We start from the raw sequence: 16,734 nt of genomic DNA, 5'->3' as shown, positions 1-16,734 counted from the left end.
GGGAGGTCCGTCACTACCATTACTGTTTTCAATTATGTCGATATGTATTTTTTTAACGAAATAGTGGCAAAAATAGCAGAAAACTAAAATAGACAAGCTATTCGATTAATCAATTTGATATTCATATTTCCGCATCATAATTTATTGCGTTTTATTAACTACTTTACATAACTAACATGTAGGCGAAGATAAAGTTCATCACTACAATAGACCATTTTACGAGACTTTTCTGAACTCAATTCATGAATGAAATTTTGACAGAAAGCTCGGAACCGCTGGCATAACGCAAGTAAAAGCAACATCAATGTCAGCAGGATCCGTAACACCTGTCAGTTCGTAAAATGGTCTATATAACGCTCGGTCACAAAGTATTGTTTGTGATCTACTATGCACTGCCTCGCTGAGTAGTGAAAGCTAGCCAAACAATGCACAAAGGATTTTATTTCTCTTATAATACTTACGAAAAGTGAACCACATAACATGGTGATTTTGCTTCATTGATGAATAGTGGAGATCTATAATCCCCCATCTAGAATGAAGAGACAACAAGTAAACGAAATCGAAAGAAATTGAAGAGTCCTTTTTAAATATTTTTAGAGATTCAACAATTTTCATTTTCGAATGCATTCAGAATCCCTCCGCGAGATCTGCCACTTCAATGTCAAATGTGACTTTGACATCAGATTTGACAGATTGCGGTCCGATAACTGCAAAGTTGTTGCAGTTATCGGTCTTGCAGTTAAAAAGCGTTGCAGTTAAAAGTCTTGCAGTTATCGAACGGCGAGTGTATTTCATTGTTGAAATGATTACTGAATTTTCAGCGTGGCAAAATTCAGTAAAAGTTTAATGAATTTCAGTAAAAAAAATTTGGTGTGCGAAGAATTCCCACTGAACTGATATTTCACTAATTTAACGCACGTTCGCTGGAAATTCAGTAATAGTCCGTCAAACATGAATGACATTTCACATTGCTGGAAATTCAGCAAAGTACCGTCAAAAAGAATGACATTTCACCTTGCTGAAACATTCAGTGATATTTCATTGTTGAAATGATTACTGAAGTTTCAGCGTGGCAAAATTCAGTAAAAGTTTAATGAATTTCAGTAAAAAAAATTTGGTGTGAGTGTATCTGAAAAAGTGCTGCGATCATTGGAAGTGAAAATTGAAAATGATTGGCTGTTATTTTCGAAGAATTTTGCTGGGGAAAATGACTTTTATCAGCACTGCACTGCATACATTGCACTGCAATTGCCGTATCGATATTTTATCCAAATCAGTGCTTGGTTTGATAGTGACGCGAGCGCAAAATAGCGGGAGCATGACCACTTACAGTTAAATGACGGTTGCAAGTTTTTACACATCCTTTGAAAACAGAATGAACGTCTGTTCTCTGTGAAAAAAACGCCAACAGCGTGCACGCGTGCACGCTGTTTGAGTTATCAGCGAACCACCATGTGAGATTCAACCATCGAGAAAATGAGGACTTCGGGAAGCGGTGTCTCATAACGGTCAAAGTTTCACTTTTTTGTCCGATGAAAAAGTGCACGGGAATACTATTCATGACCCGAAAATGTTTTTTGACGCCAATTGCTTCAGAAAAGTAAAAACAAAAAATTCTTTTTGAAAATATCGACATTCTGAGCGGAGAGTCTTTCAGCTCAAAAATTGAATTTTCTCGATTTTATTTACCACTTGGACGCCTAATAGCCACTCCTGGCCTACTTCCGGGAATCGGCTGCCTCGGTGAAACTAGGGTGGTGAGATCTGGCAGAAGTGGCTCTTAGACACCCAAGACTGATAGCCAATAGTATTGTTTTGCAAGGCAGGTTTCGGTACCGTTTTCAATTTAGCCTGTATCCCAGAGAATGTACTTACTCCAGGGTTCCACTCACTAAATCCGAAAAAACGGAATATTTCGAAATGCCCTCTACTGTTCCAAAATTGTGATAAATTTTAAATTGTGACCTTTTAAAAAACGGTTAGATCAAATTCGGTTGAGATCTTGCGGAATGCTACAAGAGTTCAGGCACGCAGGTGTTAAAAGGATTCACGCATAGATTATTTTTAACAAATTCTCATCAACAGCTAAACTGATTTGAACCTTCTTTGCCACAGTTGAAACGTTCTTTTCAGTAGCGCAGAACTCATCCTTAGCAAAAAGCTTTTGTCGAAAACGTTACTGCAATGAGGTGACATCGAAAATAAATTGAGATCATCAATTTCAATCATAATATGATAACTCAGCCTTCTCAAGAACAAGTCAGCCAACTTTCATCATTTCTGGGTTGTTTAACAAAGAATGATCGACTAATTTGGACGTCATCTGTAGAAAGAATAGCTTACTTCAAGAGTTGTTTGGAAGGTGCTATGGCTTCAGTTTATGGAATTGTTTTCATTTATCAGATCAGGTTCAGGTTTTCGTATAAAACTGTGAAAAATGCGTTTGATTTAGTTGCTGCTTCACTTACAGTACAATTTTGAACATTTTCCATCAATATATCGTCTGTATCGCTGCTCCAACTCTGACAAACTGCACAATTGTCCCCGGCACCAGTCCAGCCTTAGTTCCTTTTCATTGAGGAAAAAGCCAACTCTTACCGGGTCTGCGCCCTGGCTGCAGTTGTATGCTACGGCAATCACATTAGCAGCAAATGGTGTCAATTGACTCGATTTAAACAAACGCATCCTCATTTTGTCCCAATTTTTGGCTTTCAACCGTTTTTTATCTCTGAATACGCCTAGCGCAGTTAAGAATATCTGGATTTGCGTCTCATGGGTAAAATAAGCCACAACTCTAGGATCGTTGCTATATTCAAAATTTCGTATCATGTCTACTACTGTGAAACAAGCTAGATCGGCACTTTTCTCATAACCATAACTGTTCTGATAGTAGTACTTGAGATCTTCCTTGTATTCTAGTACTTCAACCTGATTTTTATTAAACACACCACACCAAGGACTCGGCCGCTCGAGGTACCATGCTTGCTCATACCGACAGGCATCCCACATGGCTTCGACCTGGTCGGAGCTAAGACTGGTTCGAAAACCAAGCTGGTCAGAAATGTCCGACACCGTTTCCAAATAGAGATCCGACTCGAGAAATTTATTCAACTCTGAGTCCCGTTTCTTGATACGTTTCTTATTTTTCCCGTACGCTGAACAGGCCTCGTACGGCCTCAGCAGCGTATCACGATCCGTCTCAGTCTCGGCCTCGATGAAGTTGTGAGCTCCTTTCCCGAATAGACCCTCAGCAAACGCTTTGTAGCTTTCCTCCGTACGTTGAGTGTCAGTATAACGAAACTAGAGAAGACGAGACTTCGGTAGTAATATATGAAGTGTTTGATCAGTTTATTATAGATTCACCAGGTACTTCGACTTGCTGTATTCCTCGGAAAAAATTCCAGGGAAACGTTGCTTCATCCGTTCTGCCAGAGACTTCAGGTCGTTCCAGCCTTGTTCCGTGAGATATGATGCACGGTCAACAGTTATACTGTTGTTCCAACGCCAGGCTCGCAATCGTTCCAAATCGGCCGGACAAATTGTAAATATTTTCTCAGACTTACTGTTTTTCAAAATCGATTTTCGTAACTAGTGGCGATGTAAAAAATAAAGAAATTTTCTAATATTTACGAAAAAGGTGGTACATTACATTATTCAGCTCGCTAGAGAGTGCCCTGATATCCTTCTTTCCAGGGAGTCGAGTTCCATGTTGACTCAACAGCCAGAATTTTAAAGGTACACAACCTGCAAATTTCAGTAAGATTGGTTATTTCAACTGTCATTAGAATACTTCATACCTTCGGCGTTGGACTCTCGGTTCTCGTTTTGATCTCGTACTACTTCATATGCAGTTTTTGAAGCATAATGGGAACGATGGCTTATCCGGGAGCTTTGGCAGCTTGTTTCGTTTCCATCGCTGTTGTTCAGGGAATTTACTACACACAGCAGACAACCGATGAGCACCACGAGTTGGAATTCCATTTTGCGTCCAGTCTGGATGGTGAGTGTTGCTCATGTTCAACGGACAGGTGGTTTTTATGAGCAAATAGGCAAACTTGTTTAGGGATCGTTCCCAAACTACGTGGTAACTAGCAATAAACTGCAGAATAAAAGCTATACCTAGTTCTATAAAAACAATCACAGTTCGTTCTTCTTATCTAGAGAACGAATTTTTTGAAATTCATGTTAAAATTCCAACAATCAGCGGTAACCAGACCGTCACAAATTTGGACGCTTCACATACCATATAATTATATGTGTTTATGTTATCTAATCTTTACGTTCTTTATGTTTTTTAATCGAAAACTGACAAGAGCTTCTCAGTTTCCATTGTTACATGTCTCAAATAGAAAATTGAAGAAGCTCACATCTTTTTAGCGATGACTTCTGAATTAGTAGAATATTCTTAATAAACCACATTATTTAGAGACGACCCCTTTAAGCTAAGAATAAGCCCAGTTGTGTGAATATTTACGTTCGATTATTTGCGTTACCCATTAATTCACAGCGAGAAGCAAACCAACTCCTACTTATTTCAGGGTGGCGACTCAAAATCGATTTTCGATTTCCCGGTTTTCTCGATGAAATTAATTAAAATTTCCCGGTGTTTAGTTTAAAAAAAACTATCAGATAAACATCAATTTTCACATGTTTATTTATGTCCTTGCACAAATAGTGACATGAAACAATGAAAAATATTTCTCCTTCTTCGCTTTTAGCTGTTTGCGACTTTAGCAAATAGCTTCATAGAGACCTCTTGCACAGTTTTCACCGTTTCTATCTCCAAGTCGGTGACAATCTTCGCCTTCTCATGCTTTCTTGATTCCTTCTGCTTTTACCCTCTGTCAACCTGCTCTTGAGCTTACAATGCTTCTGAATAAGGGTGTCAATAAATTCCACCATCGAACTTCGTTTTGCGTTAGGGCTTAGAAGTTATTTTTTCTCGAAAAAAGTTCACATGCAAAATTTGATCTCAGACTTTGGGAAGAAGAGCCCCTTAGAGTGACAAATGTAAAAATGCACATGAAATTGTCATAATTATTTTTTTTTTCTGATGACAAATGTCTGAGAAATGCACGAAACGTCGAGGTCTGTTATTTCGAACCATTTTTTTTCGAAAACTTCGACCCTGGGGCTTTCGAGCTGGGTCCAATGGCATGTATGAGAGATTTCTCAGACCCGTAAAATAAATTCAACCGACACTTTAAATCAATCAGAGCCTTTTTCTGGTAATTTGCATGACAAACCATGGAAATTCCGAACTCCACGAAAAAAACGAGTGGAAAATCACAGCAAAAACTGTATAAAACGCAATTTGTTTGTATTTCTGAACAAAATCAGTTTTTCAGGAATTTGATAAATATGAGCTCCTTTTTCAAAACAGTATACAACACATACTAACAAAATCGTCTTGAAATTTTTTTTCAAATCAAAAAATGCTCTTGTTTTTTCATTTATTTTGCATTGAAATGCAGACTAATTGATATGTTCCATTGTTAAATATAAATGGAAATCGTTACGCTTCAAATTTTTAGGGCAAAATACCACATTTACGATTCAAAAAAAAAAAAAAATACTTTTTTCTAGATATCTGACATGACATTTTAATTTAAAGGCTCTAAAATAATTTTCCTTCTTTTTGCGTAGCTAACGTTTGGTTTTGATATAAGAAAAAAAATTGAGAAATCTTTTACAAATAGCTCTTCAAGGTGGCAATACAGTAGTCGAACACAGAATAAAAAGATAACTTATTTTAATTCTGCAAAAAAACGCAAAAAGACGAAAAGAGTTTGTGGAAATTTTTGATATATATTCTCTTTAAAATATGTCACTTGAAATGCAATACCAATGCTCTTTCATAAAAATGCAAATCAAAACACATACAACATAAATGTCCCGCTTGTGATTAAAATCATGTTAAAAATCAAGGTTTATTTTTTCTGCCGGACTTTTTCCGACCTCAGAAGTAGAACCCGGGTAGGTCCGTTCCGGTTTGGTCCGATATTAAATCGAGCTTTGAAGATTCCGGTCCTATCTGACTTTTGGTCGGACTCCAATGTTGAACACTATTCACAAGAACTTTCAATGTGCCTTCCGCGACGCTGATAGTGTCGTATACGATGCTTTGGGCAATCAAAGTTTCTTCCATCTGGTTCAAACCTGAGCAGTCCTTGTTCACATAAGAAGGGGGTTGAATATGCAAGATGAGAACGTACGACTATTTTCCTGACAACATATGCTACGGAACAGCAAAATATGTTTATTCGTCTGATCAAGCTTGATTTTATTCAACGCTACGAGAACAACGAAGCCGCTGCTGACTTTGGCCGAAGTCAACAACCAGCATTTTTATAACTTGCAGAATCATGCCAATTAGGCCATCATGCAAAAAAATACAGGTTTTCACCGCATGCATGCAGGATCTTCATTTTCCCGGCGTAAAGGCTAATTTCCCGTCTTTTTTACCCGGTAATTTGAAGTTCCCGGCTTTTCCCGGTAGAAAAAGTCGTTATTTTCTCTTGAATAATGCATTTTTGGAGAGCGGAGATGAACTCATCTGGCAATGACTTTCATGAAAGTGATATTCTTTTTCATTATACACATTTTTATGATTTTTTCTTGTTTTTTTTTTATATTTCCAGTACTGCTTGTAGAAAATTTCCATGTTCTGAACATAAGTGTAAGTGTAACCCAAGTACAATACAAACTAAACTTAAAGGTACGGTCTTTGTTAGGTGAAAATAAGCCCCCGGCTTGAGATAATTTTTTAGTTATAAAAGCGTTTTTTCTACACTGAACATCAACCGCCGTTAAAACACGGCGCGCAAAGGCCAAAACAAGTAGCAGTCTTTTGCACGGAACCTGCACTGGTTTAATCAACCTCCTCCATGTGGGAAGCATCCTCGGTGTCGTCCACCAGTGGAGGAGCGTCACCGCCGGCACCAGCAGCGGGCGTATCCTCTACGGTCGGTACTTCATCCTCATCGATTCCCAGTCCCAGCTTGATCATACGGTAAATGCGAGAAGCGTGCACTCCAGGTTCGTCCAGCGAGAAACCGGACGAAAGCAGAGCCGTCTCGAAGAGCAGGATGACCAAATCCTTAACGGCCTTATCGTTTTTATCAGCCTCAGCGCGCTGCCGAAGCGTTTCCACGATCGAGTGATCTGGATTGATTTCCATGTGCTTCTTGCCGGCCATGTAACCCATAGCGGACGAGTCACGGAGAGCCTGCGCCTTCATGATACGCTCCATGTTGGCGGACCAACCGTACTGTGAAGTTACGATACAGCAAGGCGAGTCAACCAGACGATTCGAAACAACGACCTTCTCAACTTTGCTGTCCAAAACCGACTTCATGACCTTGCACAAGTTTTCGAATTTCGCCTTGTCCTCTTCACGCTTCTTCTTTTCGGCTTCATCCTCTGGCAGTTCTAGGCCTTCCTTGGTGACCGATACCAACTGCTTACCCTGGTACTCCTTCAACTGCTGGATGACGTACTCATCAATAGCCTCTGTCATGTAGATTACTTCGAAGCCACGTTTCTTGACACGCTCTACAAAAGCAGAGTTTTTAACCTGTTCAATACTTTCGCCGGTGATATAGTAGATGTGCTTCTGGTTTTCCTTCATGCGGCCGACGTAATCTGCCAAGGAACAATACTCATCACCGGAAGCAGATGTGTTGAACCGCAGTAAATCAGCCAGCTTCTGGCGGTTCTGACTGTCCTCATGAACTCCGAGTTTGAGATTTTTGCTGAACTGATCGTAGAACTTCTTGTAGGTCTCCTTGTCTTCCGATAGCTCTTCAAACAGCTCCATGCATTTCTTGACCAGATTCTTGCGGATAACCTTCAGGATCTTGTTCTGCTGCAGCATTTCACGAGAGATGTTCAGCGGAAGATCTTCTGAGTCGACGACGCCCTTGATGAAGTTCAAGTAGTCCGGAATCAGTTCCTCGCAGTTGTCCATAATGAAGACACGACGGACGTACAGCTTAATGTTGTTCTTCTTCTTTTTGTTTTCGAACAAATCGAACGGCATACGACGGGGGACGAAAAGAAGCGCACGGAAGTCCAGTTGACCTTCAACGGAGAAGTGCTTCACAGCCAGATGATCTTCCCAGTCGTTAGTCAGCGATTTGTAGAACTCTCCATACTCTTCCTGTGAGATGTCATCAGCGTTACGAGTCCAAATCGGCTTTGTCTTATTCAGTTCTTCGTCCTCGGTGTACTTGACCTTGACCGTCTTCTTTTTCTTGTCCTTCTTGTCTTCATCATCCTCAACGTCCTCAATCTTTGGTTCGTCGTCTTTCTTGTCCTCGTCCTTCTTGTCCTCTTTCTCCTCCTCGGCTTCGTCGTCGCTGACTTCCTTCTCGCGTTCCTTTTCGACCAACAACTTGATCGGATAGCCAATGAACTGCGAGTGCTTGTTTACGATGGATTTGATCTTGCTCTCTTCCAAATATTCAAGCTGGTCTTCCTTTACGTGTAGAACAATCTTTGTACCACGTCCCAATGGCTCTCCAGTGTCAGTGCGAACTGTGAAAGAACCTCCGGCCGAAGATTCCCAAACATACTGCTCGTCATCGTTGCTCTTGGATGTCACAACGACTTTATCGGCGATTAGATAAGCGGAGTAGAAACCCACACCGAACTGGCCAATCATACTGATATCAGCACCGGCTTGCAATGCCTCCATGAAAGCCTTCGTTCCAGACTTGGCAATCGTACCGAGATTGTTAACCAAATCAGCTTTCGTCATACCAATACCGGTGTCGATGATCGTCAATGTGCCGGCTTCCTTGTTCGGGATGATCTTGATGAACAACTCCTTGCCGCTGTCCAGTTTTGAGGGATCGGTCAACGACTCATAGCGGATCTTGTCCAGGGCATCCGACGAGTTGGAGATCAGCTCTCGCAGGAAGATTTCCTTGTTCGAGTAGAACGTATTGATGATCAGCGACATCAGCTGAGCGATCTCAGCCTGGAACGCAAAGGTTTCTACCTCGGCTTCTGGCATCTGGAAATAAGGATATTGCCAGAGTTTTAAATCATGAAACATATAAAACAAATATTTTTCGAGTCATTAGATAAACGTGGTTTCCACGTTTTTTCATAAGCAGCCATTAGTCATTCATATGAATCGTTTTTAACCTTTTTAACTGTTTCGTTACTCACCTTGAATTCTGTTTTAATCTGACTTGTAAAAAATCACAATTTCACCAGGTTAAATTATTCACTTTTCCAAATTTTCCAGACTTTTCGCTAATCGATTCAGCCTTTCTAGAACAATCGCAAATTCCGCGCGCAAGCAGCTAGAGAAGCAAGAGAACAATGAGAAATTTAACCGGTCGGCGACAAGATTTTGAGTTTCGTTGAACCGATTCAATACGAACGGACAAACGCTGTGCGAGGAGGGGATAAACAAAATACAACCTTGTAACATGCTGCAGAGGTATGAGTGGCTAGTGGATTCTGCTGTCAACGTCGAATATAATTCAAGTTCGAACAATTTTACTCACTTGTTCTGAAAGTTGTAAAAATCTGCAGTTTCCGTAGAGCTTTTCTGAGATGCATTAGTGTATCGGTGTTGGTGAATGTGTTTGAAAATAAGGTGAGCAAATTGCTGTCAAAATTGGTGCAACGGTTTTCAGTCTACGAAATATTTTTCTTTTCTTTTAGTAGCTTTAAAGTTGGTCCATTTTTAAACGGATTGTACTAAGTTCGTAGGAATTGTGCTGTTTATTTTGAATATCGGCTCTTCATTGAGCTACAGTTAGGTTAGCTATGACGCTAATAAACCTCCATATATTGTGCGCGGTACTGAGCTGTCAGAAGTCGTATGCCTGCTCACAACAACTGCGAGAGGCGCAGAAACAGGTAAGCCAAAGAGAAAAACTTTTCGCATCACAGACACAAACCAGAAACTGTCAGCAATAAGTCGTCTGGATAAAGCTCTATGATACACTAGCGCCACTGATTTTCTTTATATTGCGATTCTATTGCTTTCACAAGCTAATATCGCATATTTCAGAGCATGTGTGGTAGACATCGAAACAAAAAGCTAAGTCCGGATTCCGGCTTGATCCGTTTTGGCGGAAAATTTTGCTGCTGAAACAGTATTCTCTCACATTGCAAAAGCAGAATATAAGCAATGACATGCATATATTAGTGGTAATCTTAACAATCAATATTGATGTTTTTAGTCGAAAATAAAATAAAACAAAAAAATTCAATCAGTTTTTCTATTGATTTTCGTTCACATACGTGAATACTGAAACTAAATTGATCTAGTACAAATTTTGAATATTTATTTTTACATATTTGTTATATACTTTCCAAGAATAATCTGAATATCTGCTCAATTTCTCACTTTTAACATATCGTCATTAGGTAATATAATAAGAAGAGTATGAATCATACAGTACCTAAGTGCGGAATGTCAAACATGAGCAATTCGTACCTATATGTAGGTAAATTTATTAATGTCCAAAGCTGATATATGTACAAGCTGGTAAGAATTTGTGTTCAGTTTTTAAAAACGACTCTTGAATATAGATCCGTTCTTTTTTAAAGATCAACCTCATCAAACCGAATTTTCATCATAAGATTAGTAACTAGTTGAAATGAACTATCGCAGTGTGACACCTACCTTCAAGCGTTGTTGGAATGAAAAACCACAAATTATGACGCGAACAATTGTAGCAGAACAACCAAACAATAAAGAAAACTCTGATGTTGGATGCGAGTGTGATTCTACAGACATGTCTGATATGGATATTGAAGAAGAGCGGGGCGGTGTTAATACAGAGGATTTAAATGTAACTGACCATAATGTAGCCGACATGGACAGCTATGAATCGGATATGGAGATAGAATCGTGTGAAGATCAGCCAAAAAAGTGCCATGCTGAACTACCAAGTAAAACAACCAGCTCAGTGGTAAGTATTGATACTCAATTTTAAATTACGATTGTTAAGCTTATTAAATTTATACCACTCACATTCTAAATGCTTTTTGAAAACATTGTTTAACTAAGTAAATAAAAAAATAATTTATATTTCAAGAAATCATTTTCAAACACTGTGGAGCTGAACATGACTTTTTCATCAGAGGACGAAGAAGAGGGTTACTTAAGATACGAAATAACCGAGCTGCCTGCAGAAGAAGACCATTTAACGGAAACGCCGAAATTTCTCCATGACGAGAACGACGATAGTGATAACATTAATATAAAATACCTAAGACTGGGCAATTTCGGCGGGAAACCATGCACCACGACAAGTACAGCGAGAAGGGCTACGCTTGTTGACATGAGCCAAACTGTAGAACCTGCTCATGAAATGCTGCGGAAGTACATCAACAATTTGGAACGATCGGCTAGATTTGCAAAAGAAAACGCTTCAGAGGGTAAACAGTTTGCACTGGCTAAAACAAGGCAACTTTTTCAGCGACGTGTCTTACATGAGAAGAATGGGGGATAATTGTACAGTTATTAACGTAAATTGTTTTCAAAAGGATTATAGTTTAACATAATAAATGGATAAAATAAATTCAGATTCTTTTTTATTGCGTTTTTTATTACATGTTTTCATAAATTGAGCAACACCTGAACAACCTGCAGTAATTCCATCCACGAAACACTAGCTTCAACAAAAAATCTGTGAACATACTACTACCGTACCGTGCTGTTAGATTTTCACAAAGGGAAATACTAATATGTACGAAATAGTGAAAATGTTGTTTATAAAAGCATTGTATCCAAATTATTTATTTACCTGTCTACAAAAAACAACTGGTTGTTCATTGTGTTGAAACAATAAATTTGCTGAGAGAATTTAGTACCTATAATTAGTTACACGATGCCTGTGCAATCTATAAGTTTTTTCAGCACACGATACAAGCGAGATGTATTTGGAATTTTCCTTTACCTTCGATATTCTCTCTAATCACAATTTTAACTCCTTATCTGGGTGAGATTAACCCTGGAAAGATATTCATATTTTGATGTGCGTAAAAGGATAACCATGCACCGAATTGACTCCCGATTTTTAATAACTGAAAATGCAAATTTTCCTAAATAAACTATCAACAGGATGGCGAAATCCTGGAAAATCAGGGAATTCAATTCTCGATCAGGAAAATCAAAGAAAATCAGGGAAAACTGAAAAATAATCAGGGAAAACTGAGAAATAATCAGGAAAAACTTTTTATTAAAACGCGATTTTTTAAAACGGGTTTTCAGCGCCAAAATGTTTTTTTTCAGCATTAAAACTGTAATACGGAACCTCTACTGTTTGGTTTTGTATCCGATCGAATACTTTTTTCCATTGGAAAATCAAAGTTGCTTTTATCTACGTTGCATTTTTTCTGAATGCTGAAAAATATCAGGGAAATTACCAGTATATTTTGCAGACTCGGAAAGCTCTAAAGACAAAAAATGCTGTCTCGTTGTGCTTTACCGAATCTGAGATGATGTTTTTTTGTCTGTTGATGCAAATCTAGAAACTAGATTACATATAACCGTTAAAAAAGAATTCAATGTCACTGGCATTAAATTTTGAGATTCAATTTAAATTTCTTTTCCTTTAATTACATAGATTAGGTGAAATTTTAAGCACAGCTCAATATCCATCTTTTGTCTAAATTTAAAGTTTGAATTTTCGATTCGAAAACTATTTTCTATTTTAAATGCACGTGTAACAGTAAGTTACTGTTCGTTCAATTTGGATGTTTGTTTATCTAGCATAACATTTCGACTTTACCACAAAAATATTAACAAAAATATCAATTGTAAACTAAAAAACACTGAATTTCGCAAAAAACATATTTACTTTTTTCTGTAGGGTCTTATCATGAGCATTATTATTTTATTATTCAAATAAACGGAAATTGTTGTTCAAGACGATTGAAAATGTTTCTCTGGTTATTTTATTCTTTGCCGAAAATATTGTCTCGACCAAAGGCAAATTCCATTTTCCCCTCTTTTGCTTACGAGTGCACACACATGCAAGCGTGTTTTTGCATGCGGCAAAGCGAACGAATGTAAACACACACCCGAGCTCATCGAACGGCATCAAGAGCGGGAGAGTATGCGGTTCTGTTTCAATCGAATCGGTTCATTGCTTCAGGAAACCTCTCGAATGATCTAGAAAATTCGCGCTCCTTCTATCAGTCTATTTCCGTTTTCGTTCTCTTGCCTACACACAGTTGCTGCTGCAGTCGACCGGTAGCGGTACGAATGAAAGAGCAGTAACACATCATTCGTTGGTAAGTTCGCGAAAATGCGGTCTCATGAGCATGCTTACCGGCGAAGAAAGTTCTAGTATCTAGCGGTGTTTTGATAAAAGCGAGTTGCAGTCGTTGCTGAGAGCATCAGTTGTTCAAAAGCTATCGAAGTGAGCAAGCAAAGTGACAGCAAGCGTTTTAAAGGAAAATCCCTCTAGTGAAACATCTCAATAACCGAGCTAATAGTGGATTTATTGACTTTCGAGTGCGAAGAAATAAACCGTTTTTAGTGAATTTATTGTGCACGTTTTTCCTGGTGGAAATCGCAGTGAATAGCAGTTTATATTTGCTGTAGAAACTTCAAACATCCTTCAAGGTGAGTTGTTCTCTCTGAGTATTGAATCATTGGAAGAATTTGAAAATTAGGTCATTGATGATTTGTTGAATTCCAGAATTTCCGCTGTTTTTTGGTTTGGTATAATTTTTTAAATTCTTTCCTTGCACTGAATAATTTATCATTAGTTTTTTTTTCTTAAATTCTGTAAACCAACCAAGTGTCCAATTATTTTTGATATTCTACGCCCATGGAACACATTTATAAAAAAATCCAAGGGTGCTAAAAAAACATCAAATGAAAAGTTAGTAAAAATAAATGCAAATTAAAATCAATGTTTAACCGTCAATAAATTTTAATGATGTTATTTCTGGATGTTATAGTTTTGGGCAGACTTATGAAAGCATTTCATTTGTATCGTGCAACTTTGGTTGCACTTCCTATTTTATTATTTGTCGTAATCATTTTAAAAATAAAATTCGTGTTTTGGTATTTTTCTGCTTCTAATTTTGAGAAATATATTGAATTTTGAGAAATTAAGTTCAAATTCTTGGAATAATAAGTACATGTTAGATCAAATCACTGTAGTACTTTTAAGTGTATTTTCTTGTAGCCTAACCACGTGATATGTCAACTGATTCCGCACGTTTTACTAATCATGATTGTTTTCTTTTATTCCCCGCAGATGCCAGAAGCCGCCGGTGAGGTTGAAACCTTTGCGTTCCAGGCTGAGATCGCTCAGTTGATGTCGCTGATCATCAACACGTTCTACTCGAACAAGGAAATCTTCCTGCGAGAGCTGATCTCCAACTCGTCGGATGCCCTTGACAAGATCCGCTATGAGTCGTTGACCGATCCCTCAAAACTGGACAGCGGCAAGGAGTTGTTCATCAAGATCATCCCGAACAAGGAAGCCGGCACATTGACGATCATCGACACCGGTATTGGTATGACGAAAGCTGATTTGGTTAACAATCTCGGTACGATTGCCAAGTCTGGAACGAAGGCTTTCATGGAGGCATTGCAAGCCGGTGCTGATATCAGTATGATTGGCCAGTTCGGTGTGGGTTTCTACTCCGCTTATCTAATCGCCGATAAAGTCGTTGTGACATCCAAGAGCAACGATGACGAGCAGTATGTTTGGGAATCTTCGGCCGGAGGTTCTTTCACAGTTCGCACTGACACTGGAGAGCCATTGGGACGTGGTACAAAGATTGTTCTACACGTAAAGGAAGACCAGCTTGAATATTTGGAAGAGAGCAAGATCAAATCCATCGTAAACAAGCACTCGCAGTTCATTGGCTATCCGATCAAGTTGTTGGTCGAAAAGGAACGCGAGAAGGAAGTCAGCGACGACGAAGCCGAGGAGGAGAAAGAGGACAAGAAGGACGAGGACAAGAAAGACGACGAACCAAAGATTGAGGACGTTGAGGATGATGAAGACAAGAAGGACAAGAAAAAGAAGACGGTCAAGGTCAAGTACACCGAGGACGAAGAACTGAATAAGACAAAGCCGATTTGGACTCGTAACGCTGATGACATCTCACAGGAAGAGTATGGAGAGTTCTACAAATCGCTGACTAACGACTGGGAAGATCATCTGGCTGTGAAGCACTTCTCCGTTGAAGGTCAACTGGACTTCCGTGCGCTTCTTTTCGTCCCCCGTCGTATGCCGTTCGATTTGTTCGAAAACAAAAAGAAGAAGAACAACATTAAGCTGTACGTCCGTCGTGTCTTCATTATGGACAACTGCGAGGAACTGATTCCGGACTACTTGAACTTCATCAAAGGCGTCGTCGACTCAGAAGATCTTCCGCTGAACATCTCTCGTGAAATGCTGCAGCAGAACAAGATCCTGAAGGTTATCCGCAAGAATCTGGTCAAGAAATGCTTGGAGCTGTTTGAAGAGCTATCGGAAGACAAGGAGACCTACAAGAAGTTCTACGATCAGTTCAGCAAAAATCTCAAACTCGGAGTTCATGAGGACAGTCAGAACCGCCAGAAGCTGGCTGATTTACTGCGGTTCAACACATCTGCTTCCGGTGATGAGTATTGTTCCTTGGCAGATTACGTCGGCCGCATGAAGGAAAACCAAAAGCACATCTATTTCATTACTGGTGAGAGTATTGAACAGGTCAAGAACTCTGCATTCGTTGAACGAGTCAAGAAACGTGGCTTCGAAGTACTGTACATGACCGAAGCCATCGACGAGTACGTCATCCAGCAACTGAAGGAATACCAAGGCAAGCAGCTGGTTTGTGTAACCAAGGAAGGCCTTGAGCTGCCGGAGGATGAAGACGAAAAGAAGAAGCGTGAAGAGGACAAGGCCAAATTCGAAAACCTGTGCAAGGTCATGAAGTCGGTTTTGGACAGCAAAGTTGAGAAGGTCGTCGTTTCGAATCGTCTAGTTGACTCGCCCTGCTGTATCGTCACCTCACAGTACGGTTGGTCCGCCAACATGGAGCGTATCATGAAGGCCCAGGCTCTTCGTGATTCATCTGCTATGGGTTACATGGCCGGCAAGAAACACCTGGAAATTAACCCGGATCATTCGATTATTGAAACCCTTCGGCAGCGAGCGGAAGCCGACAAGAATGACAAAGCCGTCAAGGATCTGGTTATACTTCTGTTCGAGACTGCCCTGCTCTCTTCCGGTTTCTCGCTGGACGAACCTGGAGTGCACGCCTCCCGCATTTATCGTATGATTAAGCTGGGTCTGGGAATCGACGAGGACGATGCGCCAATGAGTACTGAAGAGGCTGCACCCGCTGCTGCAGGCGATGCTCCACCACTGGTTGATGATTCGGAAGACGCTTCGCACATGGAAGAGGTCGATTAATTTAATCGTTAGGCTGAACTCATGACTTATGAATTGGTCATCGCATCAACTCATCTATTCCAAAAATTCTGTTTCAAGATTGTTATTTATAATCTACCTTAAACAAGTTTAGATTGCAAATCCCGCTTAGATTTTAACGGTCTTTTTGTTCCGCGTTGTAGCGGTTACGGAAGTTTAATGTACATTCTGGTCATTTATTTTTAATTCTACCCGATAGTTGTAACGCGAGATCGCAGCACACGTTTGGAACTGATTACTATTATAGAAACGAAGCGGTGGGTCGTACATTGGAAAACGTGTATTTAATAAAATAACACAGTTGAACAAATAATAA

General features: G+C 39.5%; 4 protein-coding genes across 4 annotated transcripts; 2 read left to right on the top strand and 2 right to left on the bottom strand.

Moving 5' to 3' along the window:
- Positions 1 to 2,351: 2,351 nt before the first annotated feature.
- LOC129722519 (multiple inositol polyphosphate phosphatase 1-like) lies at positions 2,352 to 4,006 on the bottom strand. The gene is made up of 4 exons (XM_055675986.1): positions 3,798 to 4,006; positions 3,650 to 3,744; positions 3,364 to 3,588; positions 2,352 to 3,300 (listed from the first exon to the last, which is right to left on the bottom strand). Exons 1-4 carry the CDS (start codon positions 3,979 to 3,981, stop codon positions 2,461 to 2,463), a joined length of 1,344 nt encoding a protein of 447 aa, XP_055531961.1. The 5' UTR covers positions 3,982 to 4,006; the 3' UTR covers positions 2,352 to 2,460.
- Positions 4,007 to 6,616: 2,610 nt separating this feature from the next.
- Positions 6,617 to 9,338, bottom strand: LOC129721624 (heat shock protein 83). Its single transcript, XM_055674384.1, has 2 exons — positions 9,178 to 9,338; positions 6,617 to 9,019 (listed from the first exon to the last, which is right to left on the bottom strand). The coding sequence occupies exon 2, from the start codon at positions 9,017 to 9,019 to the stop codon at positions 6,872 to 6,874; it is 2,148 nt and encodes a 715-aa protein (XP_055530359.1). The 5' UTR covers positions 9,178 to 9,338; the 3' UTR covers positions 6,617 to 6,871.
- LOC129721626 (uncharacterized) lies at positions 9,111 to 11,681 on the top strand. The gene is made up of 4 exons (XM_055674385.1): positions 9,111 to 9,879; positions 10,393 to 10,513; positions 10,576 to 10,940; positions 11,067 to 11,681. Exons 3-4 carry the CDS (start codon positions 10,626 to 10,628, stop codon positions 11,481 to 11,483), a joined length of 732 nt encoding a protein of 243 aa, XP_055530360.1. The 5' UTR covers positions 9,111 to 9,879; positions 10,393 to 10,513; positions 10,576 to 10,625; the 3' UTR covers positions 11,484 to 11,681.
- Positions 11,682 to 13,344: 1,663 nt separating this feature from the next.
- Positions 13,345 to 16,734, top strand: LOC129722203 (heat shock protein 83-like). Its single transcript, XM_055675489.1, has 2 exons — positions 13,345 to 13,603; positions 14,247 to 16,734. Exon 2 carries the CDS (start codon positions 14,247 to 14,249, stop codon positions 16,398 to 16,400), a length of 2,154 nt encoding a protein of 717 aa, XP_055531464.1. The 5' UTR covers positions 13,345 to 13,603; the 3' UTR covers positions 16,401 to 16,734.

The sequence above is a fragment of the Wyeomyia smithii genome, chromosome 2 (assembly GCF_029784165.1).
Source record: "Wyeomyia smithii strain HCP4-BCI-WySm-NY-G18 chromosome 2, ASM2978416v1, whole genome shotgun sequence".
In the NCBI taxonomy this organism is placed as follows: domain Eukaryota; kingdom Metazoa; phylum Arthropoda; class Insecta; order Diptera; family Culicidae; genus Wyeomyia; species Wyeomyia smithii.
This window is presented reverse-complemented; position numbering and strand designations above follow the sequence as displayed.